General features: G+C 39.1%; 2 protein-coding genes across 2 annotated transcripts; one reads left to right on the forward strand and one right to left on the reverse strand.

Annotated features, from left to right (window-relative positions):
• Positions 1-763: 763 nt before the first annotated feature.
• gsdmea (gasdermin Ea) lies at positions 764-7,909 on the forward strand. The gene is made up of 10 exons (XM_060865933.1): positions 764-937; positions 1,696-1,903; positions 2,064-2,259; positions 5,369-5,534; positions 6,003-6,123; positions 6,204-6,344; positions 6,452-6,724; positions 6,803-6,889; positions 6,984-7,054; positions 7,170-7,909. Exons 2-10 carry the CDS (start codon positions 1,696-1,698, stop codon positions 7,416-7,418), a joined length of 1,512 nt encoding a protein of 503 aa, XP_060721916.1. The 5' UTR covers positions 764-937; the 3' UTR covers positions 7,419-7,909.
• A 335-nt stretch (positions 7,910-8,244) lies between these two features.
• Positions 8,245-16,949, reverse strand: pals2b (protein associated with LIN7 2, MAGUK p55 family member b). Its single transcript, XM_060865934.1, has 12 exons — positions 16,859-16,949; positions 13,269-13,387; positions 12,920-13,072; positions 12,668-12,820; positions 12,253-12,480; positions 12,008-12,139; positions 11,821-11,917; positions 11,407-11,475; positions 11,145-11,306; positions 10,794-10,996; positions 10,047-10,175; positions 8,245-9,282 (listed from the first exon to the last, which is right to left on the reverse strand). Exons 2-12 carry the CDS (start codon positions 13,383-13,385, stop codon positions 9,106-9,108), a joined length of 1,620 nt encoding a protein of 539 aa, XP_060721917.1. The 5' UTR covers positions 13,386-13,387; positions 16,859-16,949; the 3' UTR covers positions 8,245-9,105.
• Positions 16,950-17,125: the final 176 nt, after the last annotated feature.

The following is a 17,125-nucleotide window of genomic DNA, read 5'->3' on the forward strand; positions in this document are numbered from 1 at the left end:
TCAGGTGCTTAACTTCTCTCTTTGTTTCCTGTATCCTGATTTCTGGCTCATGTAACACATATTCTAGAGGAAGAAGATTCTCTTTTCAGGTTTTTCACAGCTTTCATTTCCTCTTTTTTCCCCCCAGTCAATGTCATTCTGGTCTACAATGTAGTATTAAAGCCACACTTCTTCTTTCCAGAGCTGTGAAATCCCCTTTATTACACATACTGTGTGGTGTCTGAAGACCCCAAAACATCTAACAGCTCCTTTGGCTTGTGTAAATCTCAGTAATGTCTTATTGATGTATGGTATTCTGTCAAAATCCAAAATATGGACTTCATACTTGAATATTCTGCATAATGAATGAAAATAATTATGGTCAAATAACACCCATCGAAAATAGGATCACTTTGTCTACGTCTTTGGAAACATCAGGCTTGAGTAACTAAACCACAGCTTCCTCTTTCTGAGCCATTTTAAAGTCCCTGCTGGTCATTTGGTCTCTCTTTTACACTCAATCTTGTTACTGGATCCTCTTAAATCAGCTTCTAGTCAGTCTTTAAAGGACAATATTATAATAAATCACTTGAACTAATATGTCTGTTGAATACTAAAGAGAAATAAGTATCAGGATTGTAATCAATGAAAGTTTCCTAACTGGGATTAAATCTGGGATTTTTGTACATAACTGTCCAAAAGTTTATCGACATCCCATCACCTTTCTGAATGGCAGCTTGAACCTCCTATAGTTGCTCAGGAACGTGACATTGGACTGTTCCAGTGAAGGCGTGAACTTTTTTTTAGCACATAACTATGTGAAATAAATCAGTAAAATAGGAAGCAGTGACTCAGTCTGTCGAGTCCTTGTTGGAGCTTTAAATCAGTGGCACTGATCCTGTTTTCTATTCTACGTCATCATCAGAAGAAGAAGAAGAACCAGAGCTCTGCATACAAGGTATAAAAGTATTTAAATGATAGTGCTCGATTGGATTCACAGTATTTCTAACCTAGTATTTTAGACCCAGTCTTTTAAATCCTACTGCTATTTAAATAATAATTATTGTATATGATCATCACAGTTCTCTTATCTGCCTCCTTTATATTTGCATTAAAAGGACCCTGAACTCTAATGCTTAGGAAAAACTCCTTTAATTCTTACCAAAAAAAAACACTTTAAGAGTTACCTTAACTTTCCTGTAAGGAAACATGTTTACTGTGGAAATAATGTGTGTAATGTGTTTTCCAGGGATTCAAACATCCCTCAGTATCATCAGCAATGTTGTCTGTAAAGGGAAAAGAAATAGTATTGTTTAGACGTATTTATATATACAAACTATTTCCAGGACTATTTCAAGTCCTCGTTACTGTACGCTTTATATATGAGCAAATTATCAAAGTTTATTATCCAGTAATTTTCCAGTAGTGTGTGTTTGTGTCTGTGTGTGTGAGAGAGAGAGAGAGAGAGCGTGTGTGTTTGTGTCTGTGTGTGTATGTGTGTGTGAGAGAGAGTGTGTGTTTGTGTGTGTTGGGGTGGGGGTGTCAAAGCAGGAATACCTTAGGAATGTCAGTCATGTTTACATGTCTCTCTCTCTCTCTCTCTCTCTCTCTCTCTCTCTCTCTCTCTCTCTCTTATTCTAATGTTGGCTATGTGACACTTCTGAATTTCGGGGTTTTGTGATTCACAAATTTAAACACTGTGTGTGTTGGGAGCAGATGTTGAAAAAGGCCACATGTAGCCTGCTTCAACAGACCGATGAAGATGGCACACTGATTGCTGTTTCCCGACTTAACGATTCCGAAAAACTGAAGCCACTTGCAGTTGTGATCAAGTGTCCAGGAACATGGTTCTGGCAGAGAACTAAATACAAACCCACAGACTTCACTCTCAATGACCTGCTGGAAGGAAAGCCTATTCAACCAGGTACCTACACCAACACCTTCATGTACGAATGTATGAATGTATGAGGCTGCTTCTCTGCAATAAAAACGTTGAAGCGATGGAATAGTTCCGATAGAAATACTGATCTCACTATTAAGGCTGAACTGTATTTTTTCTGCTTGTGTCTGTGTTGTTTTTCCAGTGCTAGAGGAGCAGGTGTTTCTGAATAAATATGAAGAGACACAGAACGGCAGTTTAAGTGGATCTGGGATGATAGATATTTCTGGAGTCAACATGGAGGCCCAGGGACACGGGACAGCCAAGATTTTATCGTCTCTTGGGACACTTCGTAAAGAAAGACTGAATATGCCACTTTTTCTAAAAGACTCCAAGGACAGGTGACATAATCCATACAGTAAACATCCAGTGTACATTGCTCTCTAGAAAACTGCAAATGCATATTCATTTCAGGAAAATGCATATTCATTTAAGTTCTTTACAGTTGTTATATTGTACTCAATTTAAGTGCATAATAGTGATGACAAGAGCAAAGTGTGGAGAAGAAAAGACCCAAAACATCATGGTTCTGTACAGCTACCAGTGGCTATCAGTGTTGTATAAAGTACTAGAAAGCAATACTTGAGTAAAAGTACAAGTATCGTACTAGAAAAAGACTTTGGTAGAAGTGAAAGTTACCTTTTAGAATAGTACTCAAGTAAAAGTCTAACGTATCTGATAGATACTGTACTTAAGTATCAAAAGTAATTTTCTGATATTTAATGTACTTAAGTATTTGAAGTAAAAGTAAAAAGTTTTTTTTTTTAAAAAAAAGCAAGCGGTTAGAACTTTTATTGTGAACTTTATTGTGGCTTTCTTATAGTAAAGCATAAAGCATATTCAGGGTTCCCATATCATCTTAATCTCACTCATCAAATCAAAATCACACTCTTTTTCAGGAACAATTCTCTTAAGTTCAAAGAACAAACTGCATATTTTTAGAGCTGACAACAAAGAAAAAACAGAAACAGAAATTTCACTTTTGTACGAACTTCAGGTAAAAATGAAAAATAAATAATAACTTATTTCTTTAAAAAAAAAATGACCTGCTGGTAGGGAGAACATTCTGGTCATGTGGTAGGGCTTACCATATGGGGTCAGAATTGTTTCGTTATTCTGAATAAATATACTATGATCCACAAATAAATATAAAGAGTTTCACAAATATTTTTTAAATCAACAAATGCACAATAAGCAAACCGTAAATATATGTTACACATTTCACAAAAAGAAATGAAATTCACAAATAAATAAAATGGGATTTGCAAATAAAAAAAATATTTATAAATATATATTTAATTGTATTTACTTGTGAATGGCTTCCTGCTCATTTGTGAATCACTGCACGCATTTGTGGATTTGAAACATCTCTAACGTCAAGACGTGCACAAGAATCCACAAATAGGTAGACTCCGCCCACCGTCTACTCCAGCCAATCGGACAACGGTCTCGTGGCGCTGACCAATCATGGCACGGTCTACCTCCAACCAATCACGTTCTGATTTACTCGCAATCTCATGACTCGAAATCATGACATTATCTACTGTATGTGAAATACTAAAAAATAAAAATAAAAAGCCCAGAAACAGAGATGAACCTTTTCAGACAAATATTGTAAACTCCTGATAGAGATAACATGCATGCTATCCTTACTAATCGGTCAATTGCAGGTCATTTAGAAACAGAAGTTTCATGTGAAATAGCATTCAGTGTCAACTCACTGTACATCTGAAAACATTGCTCACATTTTGCTGATTGAAAATGTACTGTGTGACTTTATTAAAGTAAAAGCTAATGGAAGCAGGATGCATTATGCTTACAATAACTCTTAGGTTTCATCATTCTAGGTATCATAATTCCTCTATACAGCTTGTATACATTAGAATAAAATGTCATTTCTTCACGACCATAATGCTTTATATAACGTAGAACGATGGCACACAGGGCTAAGTCATGTACGTGCAAGTGAAAGCATCAGTATGAGAAAAATGCAAAGTAAAAAAAATCATGAGACTGTAAATACATGTGAAAGGGCACACAAAATAGAACAAGAGAATCGTACTGGATGAAAAAAACGAGTGCAAACTAGACACTGCATTGAAGAACAACCTCCAGAGCGAGTAAATCAGAACGTGATTGGTTGGAGGTAGACCGTGCCACGATTGGTCAGCGCCACGAGACCGTTGTCCGATTGGCTGATTGACCGATTGACCGTTGTCCGTTGTCCGTATACTAATACGCCAGTCATTAGTTGAAACTGAAAAGGTGTCTAAAGAAGCTGGTTTTCAAAGTTGCCAGAATTCAGTCTTACTCATCTTGGACTATCGTCGGGGTGGTCGTCTACGATAACGGGGGTCCTCCAGTAGAGCAGGCACTTATTTCCAGGGATTTCAGAACAGTGTAACAGATATTGCGTCATCGGGTAGGCGTGGCCTATTTGATAATCTAACCCTAACCATAACCGTAGTTTTTGGTTGTTTATTTGTTTTCTAAAATAAATCTACCTATATGACTGTTTTGTCCTTCGTAACATGCTCTTTTCTTTTTTGAAAGAGGTCGTTTTTCCAAGACCTCCGGAAACACGCCCACTTTACGTCTTGGTAACGAAACCCAAGGAATTTAGTGAATGCCCCTCCCTCCAGTAGGTGCTTCCACGGGGGTTTCAGTTGTGCTTCCTCCTCCTTTGGCAACATTACGCTGAAATAGTGCGTGCGGAGCGTGATGCAATCCGGGAGCAGTGATTCGCCAAACCTCCCTTATTGCAGTCGCACACATTTCTTCTGATTTTAGTTTGTAGTAACGAGTAACGAAGATGCTTAGTGGAAATATAACGGAGTAAAAGTATACATTTTTATCTAGGAAATGTAGTGGAGTAAAAGTGAAAGTTGACAAATTTAAATAGCGAAGTAAAGTACAGACACGTGAAATTTCTACTTAAGTACAGTAACGAAGTATTTGTACTCCGTTACATTACAACACTGGTGGCTATTGACTGATGATGTAGCTGCTTAAGGGAACAGTAGTGTAATGCTAAGGTGTTTAGGAGCATCAGCTCAAGTTCAGGAATTTGTGTCACTATTTTATGATGCACTATTGGTAGGGATTTCATTTTGGACCTACTATAATGATTATGGGTCATGATAAAATGTTAAGGAAGCCCTCTGAGCACCGATACTGTGAGTAGAATGTATGAGTAAATAAATAAAAATAATCAGTCTGTACATGTTAGTCATGATCTTACACTTTCTTTCCTTACAGTACACAATACAATAGTTCTAAATGTTCACACACCACTAACAGTAGTGACCAACATGTTTAATGTTGTCAGATTGGGAGGATGAAAGTGAAACACAAACAGAACCTCAGCACAGTGTCGATAGAACAGAAACATCTGCCTGGTTGGATGCTCACTTTGTAATGTGGTGACATTGGTTTGTTTGGGTTTTACAGGAAATTGGACGTTCAGCACAGTCTTATTATGCAGAAACAAGGCAAAAATAAAATCTTCACTATACTAAAAGAGCGGATCTTCACCACTTGTGACTGCACCATTAACTTCAGTGAACTGAAAGAAGGCAGCTTCAGCAGCTTACTTAAACTTATTGGTCCAGTCAAGGTACTGTTGTCTTTTTTATTTGACTATACTGTACTACACTACACTACACTATACTATACTATACTATACTATACTATACTATACTATACTATACTATACTAAAATATACTATACTATTCTATACTACACTATACTGTACAAAATATACTATACTGTACTACACTATAATATACTATACCACACTATACTATACTATACTATACCACACTATACTATACTATTCTATACTACACTATACTGTACAAAATATACTATACTGTACTACACTATACTATACTATACCACACTATACTATACTGCACTATACTACACTATACTCGACTGCACTGTACTACACTGTACTATACTATACTCTACTATACTATACTAAAATATACTATACTGTACTAAAATATACTATACTATACTACACTATACTACACTACAAGTTAAATGAATGTGTCTCTTCCTATTGTATGCTGCATTCAGGTTGAACTGAACAAGAGTGTGTGTCTACAGAACACCAGAAACGTTGCTATTGAGATCCCTGCACACACTGTGTTGGCCTACAGTGTCAGTGAACTGAACATTAAAAGTGATGGTCACTATGGTTAGTGCTGTGTGTAATATGTAAAGGGTTGTAGAAACATGACTATGAAATATGTGAACAGTTTGTGTCTGTGTGTTCAGAGGTTGCTGTAAACCCTGATGGGATTGAGGCAGATGACAGCAGCATTACCGAGCATTCAGGCCACGATGTGATAGAAGTGGATGGATTATGGGCGCTGACACAAACAACAGAGCGGTCTTCACTGAATGCCTTGAGTAAAGGTAAAGAATGTGTGTCATGGATTGTTTTAGGTTGCAGAAACTCTCTTGTGGTAAGATCATTCATCAGGCTCTAAGAGCACGATCCTGTCTGTTTCATTATGTTGCAGAACTGGCGGGTGTGAAGGCGACGTTGTGCGAATTGGCTCGTCTGTCACCTGAAACTCGCTTCTCTCTGTTAAATCTCTTTCAAGAGATTCTACCAGATCAGACACTTTTATCCACTTTAGACAGCAAGCTGGAGAAAGTATGTGAAGAACCTATGCATGATTCTTACACTTATTTGCATGACACATCTGATGAGTTCGCTGGCAAATTTGTGGACGTGCTACTGTCTGATACAGATACACTGAGCCTGAGATCAAATGGACCTTGGAAAACAGGTACGTCAACATAGATGAAAGTCATTTGTATGTAATGGCTTCTTCTATAAAGTTACTGATCAAATGATTTTCATTCAGATAGCCATAATGGATCATCTGTAAAGTCAACCAGTCAGAGGCAGTTAATTTTGACTGCTATGCACATGCTGATCAGTGCTGCTGAAGGTGAGACAGATGATAGAATATGCTACACACAGATCTAAAAACGTGTCTTTGACCCTGAAGATTCATCATCTCATTATGTGTTATGTGTTTTCAGAGCTGACACATGTTGGCCTCAGCTTGCTAAAAAGCTGCTCTTCAGAAACAATTAATGGGTTAAATGATTTAGTAAGTATGTTTTATTTACTTCATGTTTTTCTTTTACATTGAAAGCAGAAGGTGTCACTGAGCTACAGCTTCAAGTGATTCTGCTGGCTAATAAAACTATGCTGTCTCTTGTCAGGTCAATCATCTGACCAATGCTTCCCATCAAGTCCCCTTCAGTGATCTTCCTTTTCTCCTGAGGAACGGCGAGGTGCCTCAGGAGGTGGAGCAGCTGTTCATCTCATCCAACATCACGCTGAAGATAGATAACAAAGAGCTGCACGCAGAGATGGGAAGTGGCAGTAAAGTCCTTCCCCTAGTACTCTGTGTGGTCATCCATGGCCTTGCGTACTTGAATGAATCGTGTGAAATAGATATAGAAATCTAATAAACATGTTTACTTCTCCAGAGTTTCTGATACTTATATTTGTCATATAACTTTTTAAGCCAGAACTTGTTCAAAAATGATATTTTTTAGCTGAAGAATAAATATTATAGCAGGTAGGCAGCTGGCGCTCTTCTTCACGTGACCCCGACGTCACAAACTGCTTCAAAAATGATAACTTGCACTTTCTGCTTGTGATTCATTTAATGATAATGTAGTGCTAATTCTGTCATCACCTATAATCCACTTCAACAAATCTGTGTTCTGTCATATTTCACTATGTTAGAAATATTTTCTTTGTTATTTTGTTTTATCTTTCACACACACACACACACACACAAACAGTGCTGATTATTGAAGGCTATTCTGAAGATGATGAAGATGATTGAGGAAGATTGTTTTGGATTATTCACCCAGTTGTATCTCCTCAATGATATTGTTCGATTTTCTCTGTACCTTCTTTCTGCAGTTTTTAATAAAGCGAAGCATAACAATCTGTTTGGTTAGAAAATATTCTCTATATTTATTGCTTCCCCACCAAAACTGCACAGAGGTGTTTGTGTGGGTGTCTGTGTGTGTGTGAGAGAGTGTGTGTCTGTGTGTGTGTGTAAGAGAGAGTGTGTGTGTCTGTGTGTGTGTGTGTGTGAGAGAGAGAGAGAGAGAGAGAGAGAGTGTGTCTGTGTGTGTGAGAGAGAGAGAGAGAGTGTATGTGTCTGTGTGAGAGATAGAGAGAGAGCGTGTGTGTCTGTGTGTGTGTGAGAGAGAGAGTGTGTGTATTTGTGTGTGTCTGTGTGTGTGTTTGTGTGTGTGTCTGTGTCGCTGTGTCTGTGTGTGTTTGTGTGTATGATATGATATATGATATAATACTTTATTGTCAGAACATGTCTGAAATCTTTCTTGCATCACAGTATATTTTCTATGTTTGCAGCAAACATCTCTTACACAACATCACTTAATCCACAAACTCACTCTTACTACATCCCACTACACAACACAGCACATTTACAATACTCTTGATTTACAATTAAGTGTTTTATTTAGCTCAAGGATCGCCTGATGCACAAAGGAGCATTGTGGGATTCTGTACCTCCGATTTGATGGTAATAGTGTATGTATGTGTGTGTGTCGGTGTGTGTGTGTGTGTGTTTGTGTCTGTGTGTGTCTCTGTGTGTGTATCTCTCTGTGTGTGTGTATATATGTGTGTTTGTGTCTGTGTGTGTGTGTGTGTTTGTGTGTGTGTGTGTGTTTGTGTCTCTGTATGTGTGTGTGTATGTGTGTGTTTGTGTGTGTGTGTATGTGTATGTTTGTGTGTGTGTGTCTCGACACAGGACAAAAACATAATGTGGAAGTAACATTTCTGGAGGTCAGAGTCAAAACAACCTGTAAAAGATCAAATTAAAGAACAACATGAAACCAACCATTTCACTGAACTTCTAAAGACAGACACAACATTATTCCATGTAAAATAACTACATGTGTTCAGTGATGTCCAGCCTCTGTGTTGGAGTAGAGTCCTTATCACTGTATAAACACAATGGGGTCACAGAAGGTTGGGGAGAAACCACAAGTACACAAGAAGAGCAACAAATAAAACACAAAAACTCTCTCACACACACTCACACTCTCACACACACTCACACACACTCACACTCTCACACACACTCACACACACACACACACACACACACCTTTAATAAACCCAGCTGACTGGAACCCACTGTGGTTCAGAATTAAGTTTGTCCAGCACGGCCTGTAGAGTTTTAAATGCAGTGTCCAGGTTGTTGTTCACGATGATGAGGTCAAAGTAGTGTCTGTAGGTCTGCTGGATGCGAGCGCTCTCATCCACTCTCTTCTTCAGATCCTCATCCTGACAGAAAAAACACTGTGAATCAATATGTCACATGTTTGTCTAGAATGACACACAACACTCATATGATCTGGTTACCACTTTAATCTACACACACTATTCCTTGTCACATCACAAAATAATGCAGCAGTCGCTGAGTGACGAACAGCCGTCCGTGATAAACCTCTAACACATTAAGTCACTGTGTTCTTTAATAAATCACTCAACATTCATTTAATGAAGTGAGTGTGTGTGTGTGTGTGTGTGTGTGTGTGTGTGTGTGTGTGTGTGCCGGATACATCTGAACCACACCCTAGTACTGTGTGATGAATTCACAAAATGTGAATAAATCATAACATCATTGGAAATCAATGCTAATGTCTGATATTCATACAGCTCATAAAGCCTTGTGTAAGTCCTGAGTAATGTTGGAGTGTTTTTTCACTTCATAAGGCTTGAATCACCTCATGTGAACTTGTGTGTGTATTAATCAGGGAAGCTGTGACACATTTTATTTAGCACTGTTTACATTTAACTGGTTTAAATAGCCATAAACGTGCACAAGTCTTTTTTGTTTTTTTACTCATCGAAATAAATTCAGATTGCTGTCATTTCATGTTGCCTGTTCATTAGTGTGAATATGTGATAGTGATGTATTTAAAATGATTGTCATTGATCTAAAAGCTTCAGAGTCTCCAGTGGTACAATATGCTGCAGCACTCGTACAAGTATGAGTGGGCTTTAGTAGTACAGCAGTACCCTGATTGGGTGGGATTTATACGTACTGTGAGCAGTTTGGTGGTGATTCCTGCATCGACGACAGCTTGGTGCATAGCTTTAAGTGTCTCGAACTCAGGAGCTGCTATAAACACTACATAGGGCATAAACTCTGCTGTTCTCAGAACCTTCAGCGTCTGTGGAAAGAGAACCTCAATAACTGATCCTGAAATCTGTTCAGACTGATATATTTGTAACAAGGCATGTTAGGAATAAAGGTCATAAAGGTTAACACATAAATTATACTAGAGAATATTTGTATGAGAAGACATTGGAACTGATACTGTATACAGCAATTTATTATTTTTTTATTTGAATAATCCAAGCCAAACGGAATACTAAAATCTACATAGGTTAAATTTGGCTGGTCACCATATGGGAAAACAACAGGTTACTCGTGTAACCATGAGAGCAGTAGACCTCTCTTTTAACATCTGAATACCTTCTTGTGCACCATTAAGTTCCATTTGGTTCGCTGGTGATTCCATCCAACGTATATAAACTACATCTTATTCCTCCTCACCACCAGAGGGCAGTGTTGTAATAGTAAAAGTGAATAAAATAACAGTTTTAAATGCCTTGTCAGCATCCAGATCATCTATACCTATAGCAAATATGCTAGTAATGACTCAGAAACACATGCTCGTGGTCCAGCGGAGGATGTGATCCATTTTTTGTTTGGTTTTCCTCCTGTCAGAACCAGAGCCTGAGGCTATCATGAGCACAGACTCACCAGAATGGCTTCAGATACAGACCTGAGGGTTGACGTCTAGGATGCAGGTGCGTCCAGTTTCCACCACCTCATGAATAGAACTTATCTTGGTGCCATACAGGTTGCCATCGTACTCGCCATGCTCCAAGAAACATCCCAATTTAATATCCATCTCCATCCCCATCCGTGTTACAAACTGGTAAGTCTGACCACTGAGCTCGTCCTCTCGAGGCCTTCGGGATGTAACTATAGGTGACATAAAAAAGCAGACACATTGTACAGTGAGTAGAATAAACAATTTAATACATTTCTATACACAAAGATTCTATGAAAGCAATTAGAGTAAATGCAGTATATTCTATTTTAATGAGTTAGTAGATGTTATTTTACTCACATGGTGTTGTTGTTCCGTAGCGATCAGGATGCAGCATCAGCAGACGGGTTTTCAGGCTACGGCGCCCAACTCCCTGCGCTCCGATCATAATCAGTGTTTTCCTCTGGAACGGTGGCATGTATGTTACCTCCTCATAGATCTGCAGCTCGTGACTGTCAAATTCTACATTTCACCAGGCCAGAAAATAGAAAAAATACTCAATCACATCCACATCAAACATGAAGCTGTCAACATTCAGAAAATAAACCACTGAGTGACTTGCCTGCATTCCTTGAAGTTTGGTACATCTTTTTTTTCTTCATTTTAACATTCACTGTTCCACATAAGATCCCTGGCAGTAAAAGGGGTGGGGGTCAGAGAAGGAGGGAGGGGGCACGGGAGGTGGGTCAGGGCGGAGTGGTCCACAAAAGGTCACACAAATGAATGTTTATATGGGTGGTTGTTGTACCAGGCATTCAAAATGAAGCCAAAATGTCTCTAATGCCCTCTAGTGGCTGGCTGCAATACAATTTTAGAGAACAATTTTAACGAATGGTATTGAAGTGGGACCCAAACTTACATTTCAGGCTCCATAAATTGTTTTTGTGAACAGTGTTTTCATTTCTACAAGCTGGTCGACCTTTATCTCTTCCCCTGTATTTTTAACCTTACAATAAATGTGCTTTTAATGCCATACCTGTTCTATCCAAGTCCTTTGGAACAAAAGCTTTCCTTTTCTCCTCAAGAAACTGACTGGGAATTAACCCTGTAACCCCTCCTATGATGTGAAGCGCCTATAAAAATAGCACAACCATCCAATGAAATGCCGTCCACCAAATTCCAAATAAACAAATCCAAATGAATGGAAAGCGGTACAATCGAACCTGCCACCAGTTCTGGTCCTCTCTGTTGACAAGCTGAATAATGTCACCCCTTTTGAAGGCGAGTCCAGCCTCTCTGCATGGAATCAGATTGTCACTGGCTGGATCGTAGTCAAAATGTGGCTTCAGGTAAACCTACACAGATGGGATTAGAGATTAGAGGGAGAACCACAAAAAACCCCGACACCCCAGAATCTGAGTGCACCCAGTGGCAGCGTGTTGTTGTACGAGTGTCCAGGTGTTAGTACCTGCGGTGTTACTGCTGAGTCTACGTAGCTCGGCAGGATTTTAAGTGTGATCCCTCCACTGCAGTCCTTCAGCATGTCCTGTAGCTCTGTAGGATTGTTACCTACTTCCTGTCCATTCACTTCCTTTATGATATCACCTACATGGAGTAGGCCCTGCCTGTCAATTATTCCGCCATAAAGAATCCGAGCAATCACAAGGTTGTCCTTCTCTACCCGGAATGTGACTCCCTATTTTAAAGACACACACATACATTGATATGTTTTGGGTTATTCTCAGTGAACTGGATCTTTCAATAAAGACCACAAGCACTTCATCTGCAAAACAGATATTCCTTGTCTCTCATGATCAGTTCAGTAGAAGTACATACAGTACTCCTTTGACACATTATTAAACTACAACGTTGCACACACTGACCAGAGGTTCTCCTGCTTTCTTGCGGATGCCGATCATTCTGACAGCATCAGCTTGCATGAATGCATTGTTGACTGCTGCTTCGACGGCTGGCTTGATGGGGGGCAGAGCCTCGTAGCTTTTTGATGCCACCATGTCATGGGCCTCCAGGAGAGACTAAGACATGGAAATAAAGAAGAGACAAAAGAAACAAGATGTGAAGAGGGGAGAAGAGAATAGACAGTACAAGTTACTGATCATGCTAAAGATACACACCTGGAAGTGAGGTTGTTGAAGTATTTGTGATAATTCTGCAGCACAGTTGTTTCTAACAGTCAGACCCCGAATTACCCCAAGGATCTCACTCACAAGTACAACATTATTGTCCTGCACTGCTTCCAACTTCATGTCTTCTAAACGATCATGAAGCTATACACACACATACACACACACACACACACACACACACACAAACTTCCATTAGTCAAAAGTTAGACTAATGTGGTAACTAAGTGTGTGTGTGTGTGTGTGTGTGTGTGTGTGTGTGTGTGTGTGCGTGAGAGAGAGAGAGAGAGAGAGAGAGAGAGAGAGAGAGAGAGAGAGAGAGAGAGAGAATCTGTTGTACCTTGGCGAGAGAGCAAACAGTAGGGCTTTCTATGATGCCTTTGAGGAAGATGAGGTCGATGTCATTGGCCTTAGTGGCGGTTGGCAACTCCATCAGGTTACCTAACACTTGCTGCATGGCTGCACAATTAAAGAGAGAGGAGTGTATCACACACCCACATCCATACACACTTCAGCAGAAAAGCAGCTGTAACAAAGTCACATGGCCACATCCATATTAGTGCAGTGAATGTACTGCCGAGAAGCTGAACAAAGAATGACTGGTGCACTTTTAATTATAAATGCGGTCAATCAACACTGTGCTAAACACCTAAATCAACACCTAAAGATAAATCTAAGATAGAATAGTGGACCACTGTGCAATACTGATACCCAGGGATCTGTTGCAGGGTTTATGCCAAGGCAGAAACACTTTTTTTAGTGGAGCAGTGGAGCATCTGTTGAAGGGGCTGGTTAATCCTCTAATCTAGGCATTCTATCGAGTATTAAACTCGACATGAAAAGCATACCTTAATCAGCCAAAAAAAAAAAAACAAAAAAAAAAACAGGGGTGTTATTTAACTCTACAATAAATGCTAGTGCATACAGCAGACACATAGCATAGAGGAGATATATAACTAACCAAACCTTGCAGGCTTGAGATGGGATCAACAAAACTCGTCCTGAGCTGAGCCTTAGACAGAACAGCAGTAGCAGTGTTAGGCTTCTGTAGAAAATGCACACCAACACTAACTTTTAGACCTCCGCTTACTGTCTGAGCAGAAAAACCATGGAATATGTGAGCATTGGGTTTGTTTCCAAATATGCATTCTCTAATAATACAGCAAATCAAGGCTGTACAATTTCTAAGATAGCAGAACGGGATGCTCCGAGTGAAAAGTACTACAGCAAATAAAGGCAGTAAAAAACTGGCAAATACAAATTGCAGGCCAGGCTACACTAGATCCTCCTATTATTTCTGCTGTACCCTTTTATACTCACCTGAGGTCTCCAGGATGGTGAGGTGAGGAGCCAACAGTGACCTGACTGGAGGATGTGTGTAGTTGTGCAGCTCTGCCTAGCAGTCATGTGCAACAATGTGGTGCGTTCAGATCTCGGGTAGCAGGTTCTACATATTCTGCCAAGTATATGTTGCCAAGCTGTGTTCTGAAGAACCAGTGGGTGTGACTATGAGGTTTTCATGGTCACTTATAAATTGTGTAGATGAATTATAACTAGGGTTGCAAAATTCCGGGAATTTTCAAGGCTGGAAACTTTCCATGGGAATGAACAGGAATATATGGGAATTAATGGGAATAACACTTATTAGCATGAATATTAATAGAATATTGGCTATTTATTAGTACTTATTAAGCACATATTAATCTGCATTACCTTATTCTACATTCTCAATTGTACCCAATACCTAAACTTAATAACCACCTTACTAACTCTTAATAAGCAGTAAATTAGCGTTACCACATCCACAGATAATTTGATGTCCCTCCCCCCCTCACTCACACCCCCTGAAATAAAAAAAAAATCCTCTATACAATAATGTTTATTAAATTAAGTTTAGTATGTTTATTACAAGCATAATAATGTTTATTATGCTTTTGCGTTACTCAATGAAATAATCAACTAAAGTTCTACTTACGATTAAATCAGTCAAGACGTCATTTTTAAAATTTGTATTACCTTGCATGCATGTCTGCATATGACCAAACAAAACGTTTATTTATGTTTGTATATGCTATAGTTTATATACATTTCCCTATATTTCCCAATAATTCCCATAAATTCCTGTAAATTCCGATAAATTCCCGTAAATTTAAATAAATCCCCGTAAAGTTCCCAATTTTGAATTTTTCCAAAATTCCCCGGATTAAGTTCCTGTGGAAAGTTTCCGGAAATTTACCGGAAACTTTCCGCCCTTTTGCAACCCTAATTATAACTACTGGAGCTTTTAAGATGGGGCAGTAACTAATAGGTTCTGTACATCTGTCGTATCATCAGTATGCACCATGGATTCGATCTTCATTTTCTTCCGCTCTAAGATATGACAGTTCAGCAGAATAATATTATGCTCCATCAGGGAGGTGTTACACATACTAACACCTTATTCCTGCTTTTGGGTGAAAGGCTTCTGCTGCGTGAGGCCACGGTCTCTGTGACTGCAATATCACTGGTGTTGTTTTACTGAGACTGTTTTATGGCTTCTTACTGGTTGCTGTAGGGTTGATTTATTAGCGCTCTTACTATTAGATACGTGAGATTGTTCTTCGTGATGGAATTTTACTCTGGTCGGCCTGGTTAGGGTTGATTATGGTTGAATCCTTATTGTAATGTTTTTTGTAGAGGAGACACTTATTACATTTAACTTAACTAACTTGTTGTGGTTTGTTTTTGTTCATCCAGGACAAGTCAGTCAGGAGTTTGTGTGGACTACAGATGAAGTAAAACCCTCAACTGCTCAAAATGCTTCAGGGCAGCTAACATTCTTAATCTCATTTCCTGAATCTGTCTTTCTTTGACCCAGACAAAGACATGGTCTTTTGAGGAGACACTCTGTTCACATGCACAGTTGCAACACTAATGAAATAATGAGAAAGAAAAGCAAAATAGAAGAACAAGAGAATAATAACAAAAGAGTTCCATGCACTCTTGTGCACTCAGTGACCATTTATTCTACTACACACAAACACATGCACACACAGACTCTCTCTCTAAACTCATAATCCCTCAAATCGCATGATCTGATCAGACCACTACAGACCATCACCCGCTGCTCAGAGACCATCAACATCCAACCTCATCCATGTATAATCCCAACATCTAGCCTTGTTTTAATATTCTTATATAACCTCAGCCAAGGCTCATAATCATCCTTTGCACTGGAAAACTGCAAAAACTAACACTTAAAGTGTATAGTAAGCTGCTCAGGATAAGGGCGTCTGCCAAATGCTGCAAATATAAATGTAAACAACATTTATCACTAACTTGCCTAGAGTGCATAGCAAAAGATTTTAGTGGGTCTTTGAGTTCAAACACAAAACCTAAACAATATCAAGGGTTTTCTGAATTTCAGCAACTGACATGGTTGTGTTACACTAAATATCCTGAACACTGCGACCTTAACACGGCACTTAACAGAGCTGCCCTGCAAAGCTGTGCTATAAGAGGATATGAACCGTTCTGCCTAATCCACCCCCTTCCATCACACACACACACACACACACACACACAGCTATCCAGGACAAAGAGACTGTTAGGGGTTTGCTAACAGCACACAGTAGGCTGAATGTATCCGCTGCTCTCTTTCACTGTAAGATTTCTTTTCCTGCCTACAAACCACTGGTCAAATGTTCACTATTAAAACAACATGTTGAGCAGAACAAGAGTTTTTAGTCAGGTACAGTTTAACATGTGGAAACATTTCCTAGCTGTTTACAAGTACAATATAATATCATAAAGTTTAGCATCATTTTAATATCACCTGTAAAACAGTATACAGAAGGAGGACAGGACATGGGGCTGTGAAGACAACACACACACACACACAGCAACTTTTAATGGAGATAATTAAAGCTATACTTGCATCTTAAACCTGACCTTATGCACTTCCAGACCTGATTGTCCACAAGCAGCTGCTGAGACAGACTGAAGTTACCTGCGAGTGCTGGATGGAGGTGTCTGATTCCTGTCTGTGCGCACAGCTGATGGAGATGTAGCGGGTCAGTGTGCATGCGCATTAGCCTCTACTGCGTTTGTCCTGTTCAATAATCCTGACATTATTAAAGCGACGTCTATCCAGGAAAAGTATACAGTGCTCATTTATCTCTGGAGTTTTATCCTGCAAGAATAAGAATACTAATAATA

Source organism: Tachysurus vachellii, chromosome 3, assembly GCF_030014155.1.
Source record: "Tachysurus vachellii isolate PV-2020 chromosome 3, HZAU_Pvac_v1, whole genome shotgun sequence".
Classification (NCBI taxonomy): domain Eukaryota; kingdom Metazoa; phylum Chordata; class Actinopteri; order Siluriformes; family Bagridae; genus Tachysurus; species Tachysurus vachellii.

Excerpts from the sequence above, each read along its gene's own strand:
- gsdmea (XM_060865933.1), top strand. The coding sequence starts at position 1,696 with ATGTTGAAAAAGGCCACATGTAGCCTGCTTCAACAGACCGATGAAGAT. Across the intron at positions 6,345-6,451 it reads ACTGAATGCCTTGAGTAAAG|AACTGGCGGGTGTGAAGGCG; the intron begins GTAAAGAATGTG and ends ATTATGTTGCAG. Across the intron at positions 7,055-7,169 it reads TTAATGGGTTAAATGATTTA|GTCAATCATCTGACCAATGC; the intron begins GTAAGTATGTTT and ends GTCTCTTGTCAG.
- pals2b (XM_060865934.1), bottom strand. The coding sequence starts at position 13,385 with ATGCAGCAAGTGTTAGGTAACCTGATGGAGTTGCCAACCGCCACTAAG. Across the intron at positions 12,821-12,919 it reads TTCAACAACCTCACTTCCAG|TCTCTCCTGGAGGCCCATGA; the intron begins GTGTGTATCTTT and ends TCCATGTCTTAG. Across the intron at positions 10,176-10,793 it reads TCCTAGACGTCAACCCTCAG|ACGCTGAAGGTTCTGAGAAC; the intron begins GTCTGTATCTGA and ends CTCTTTCCACAG.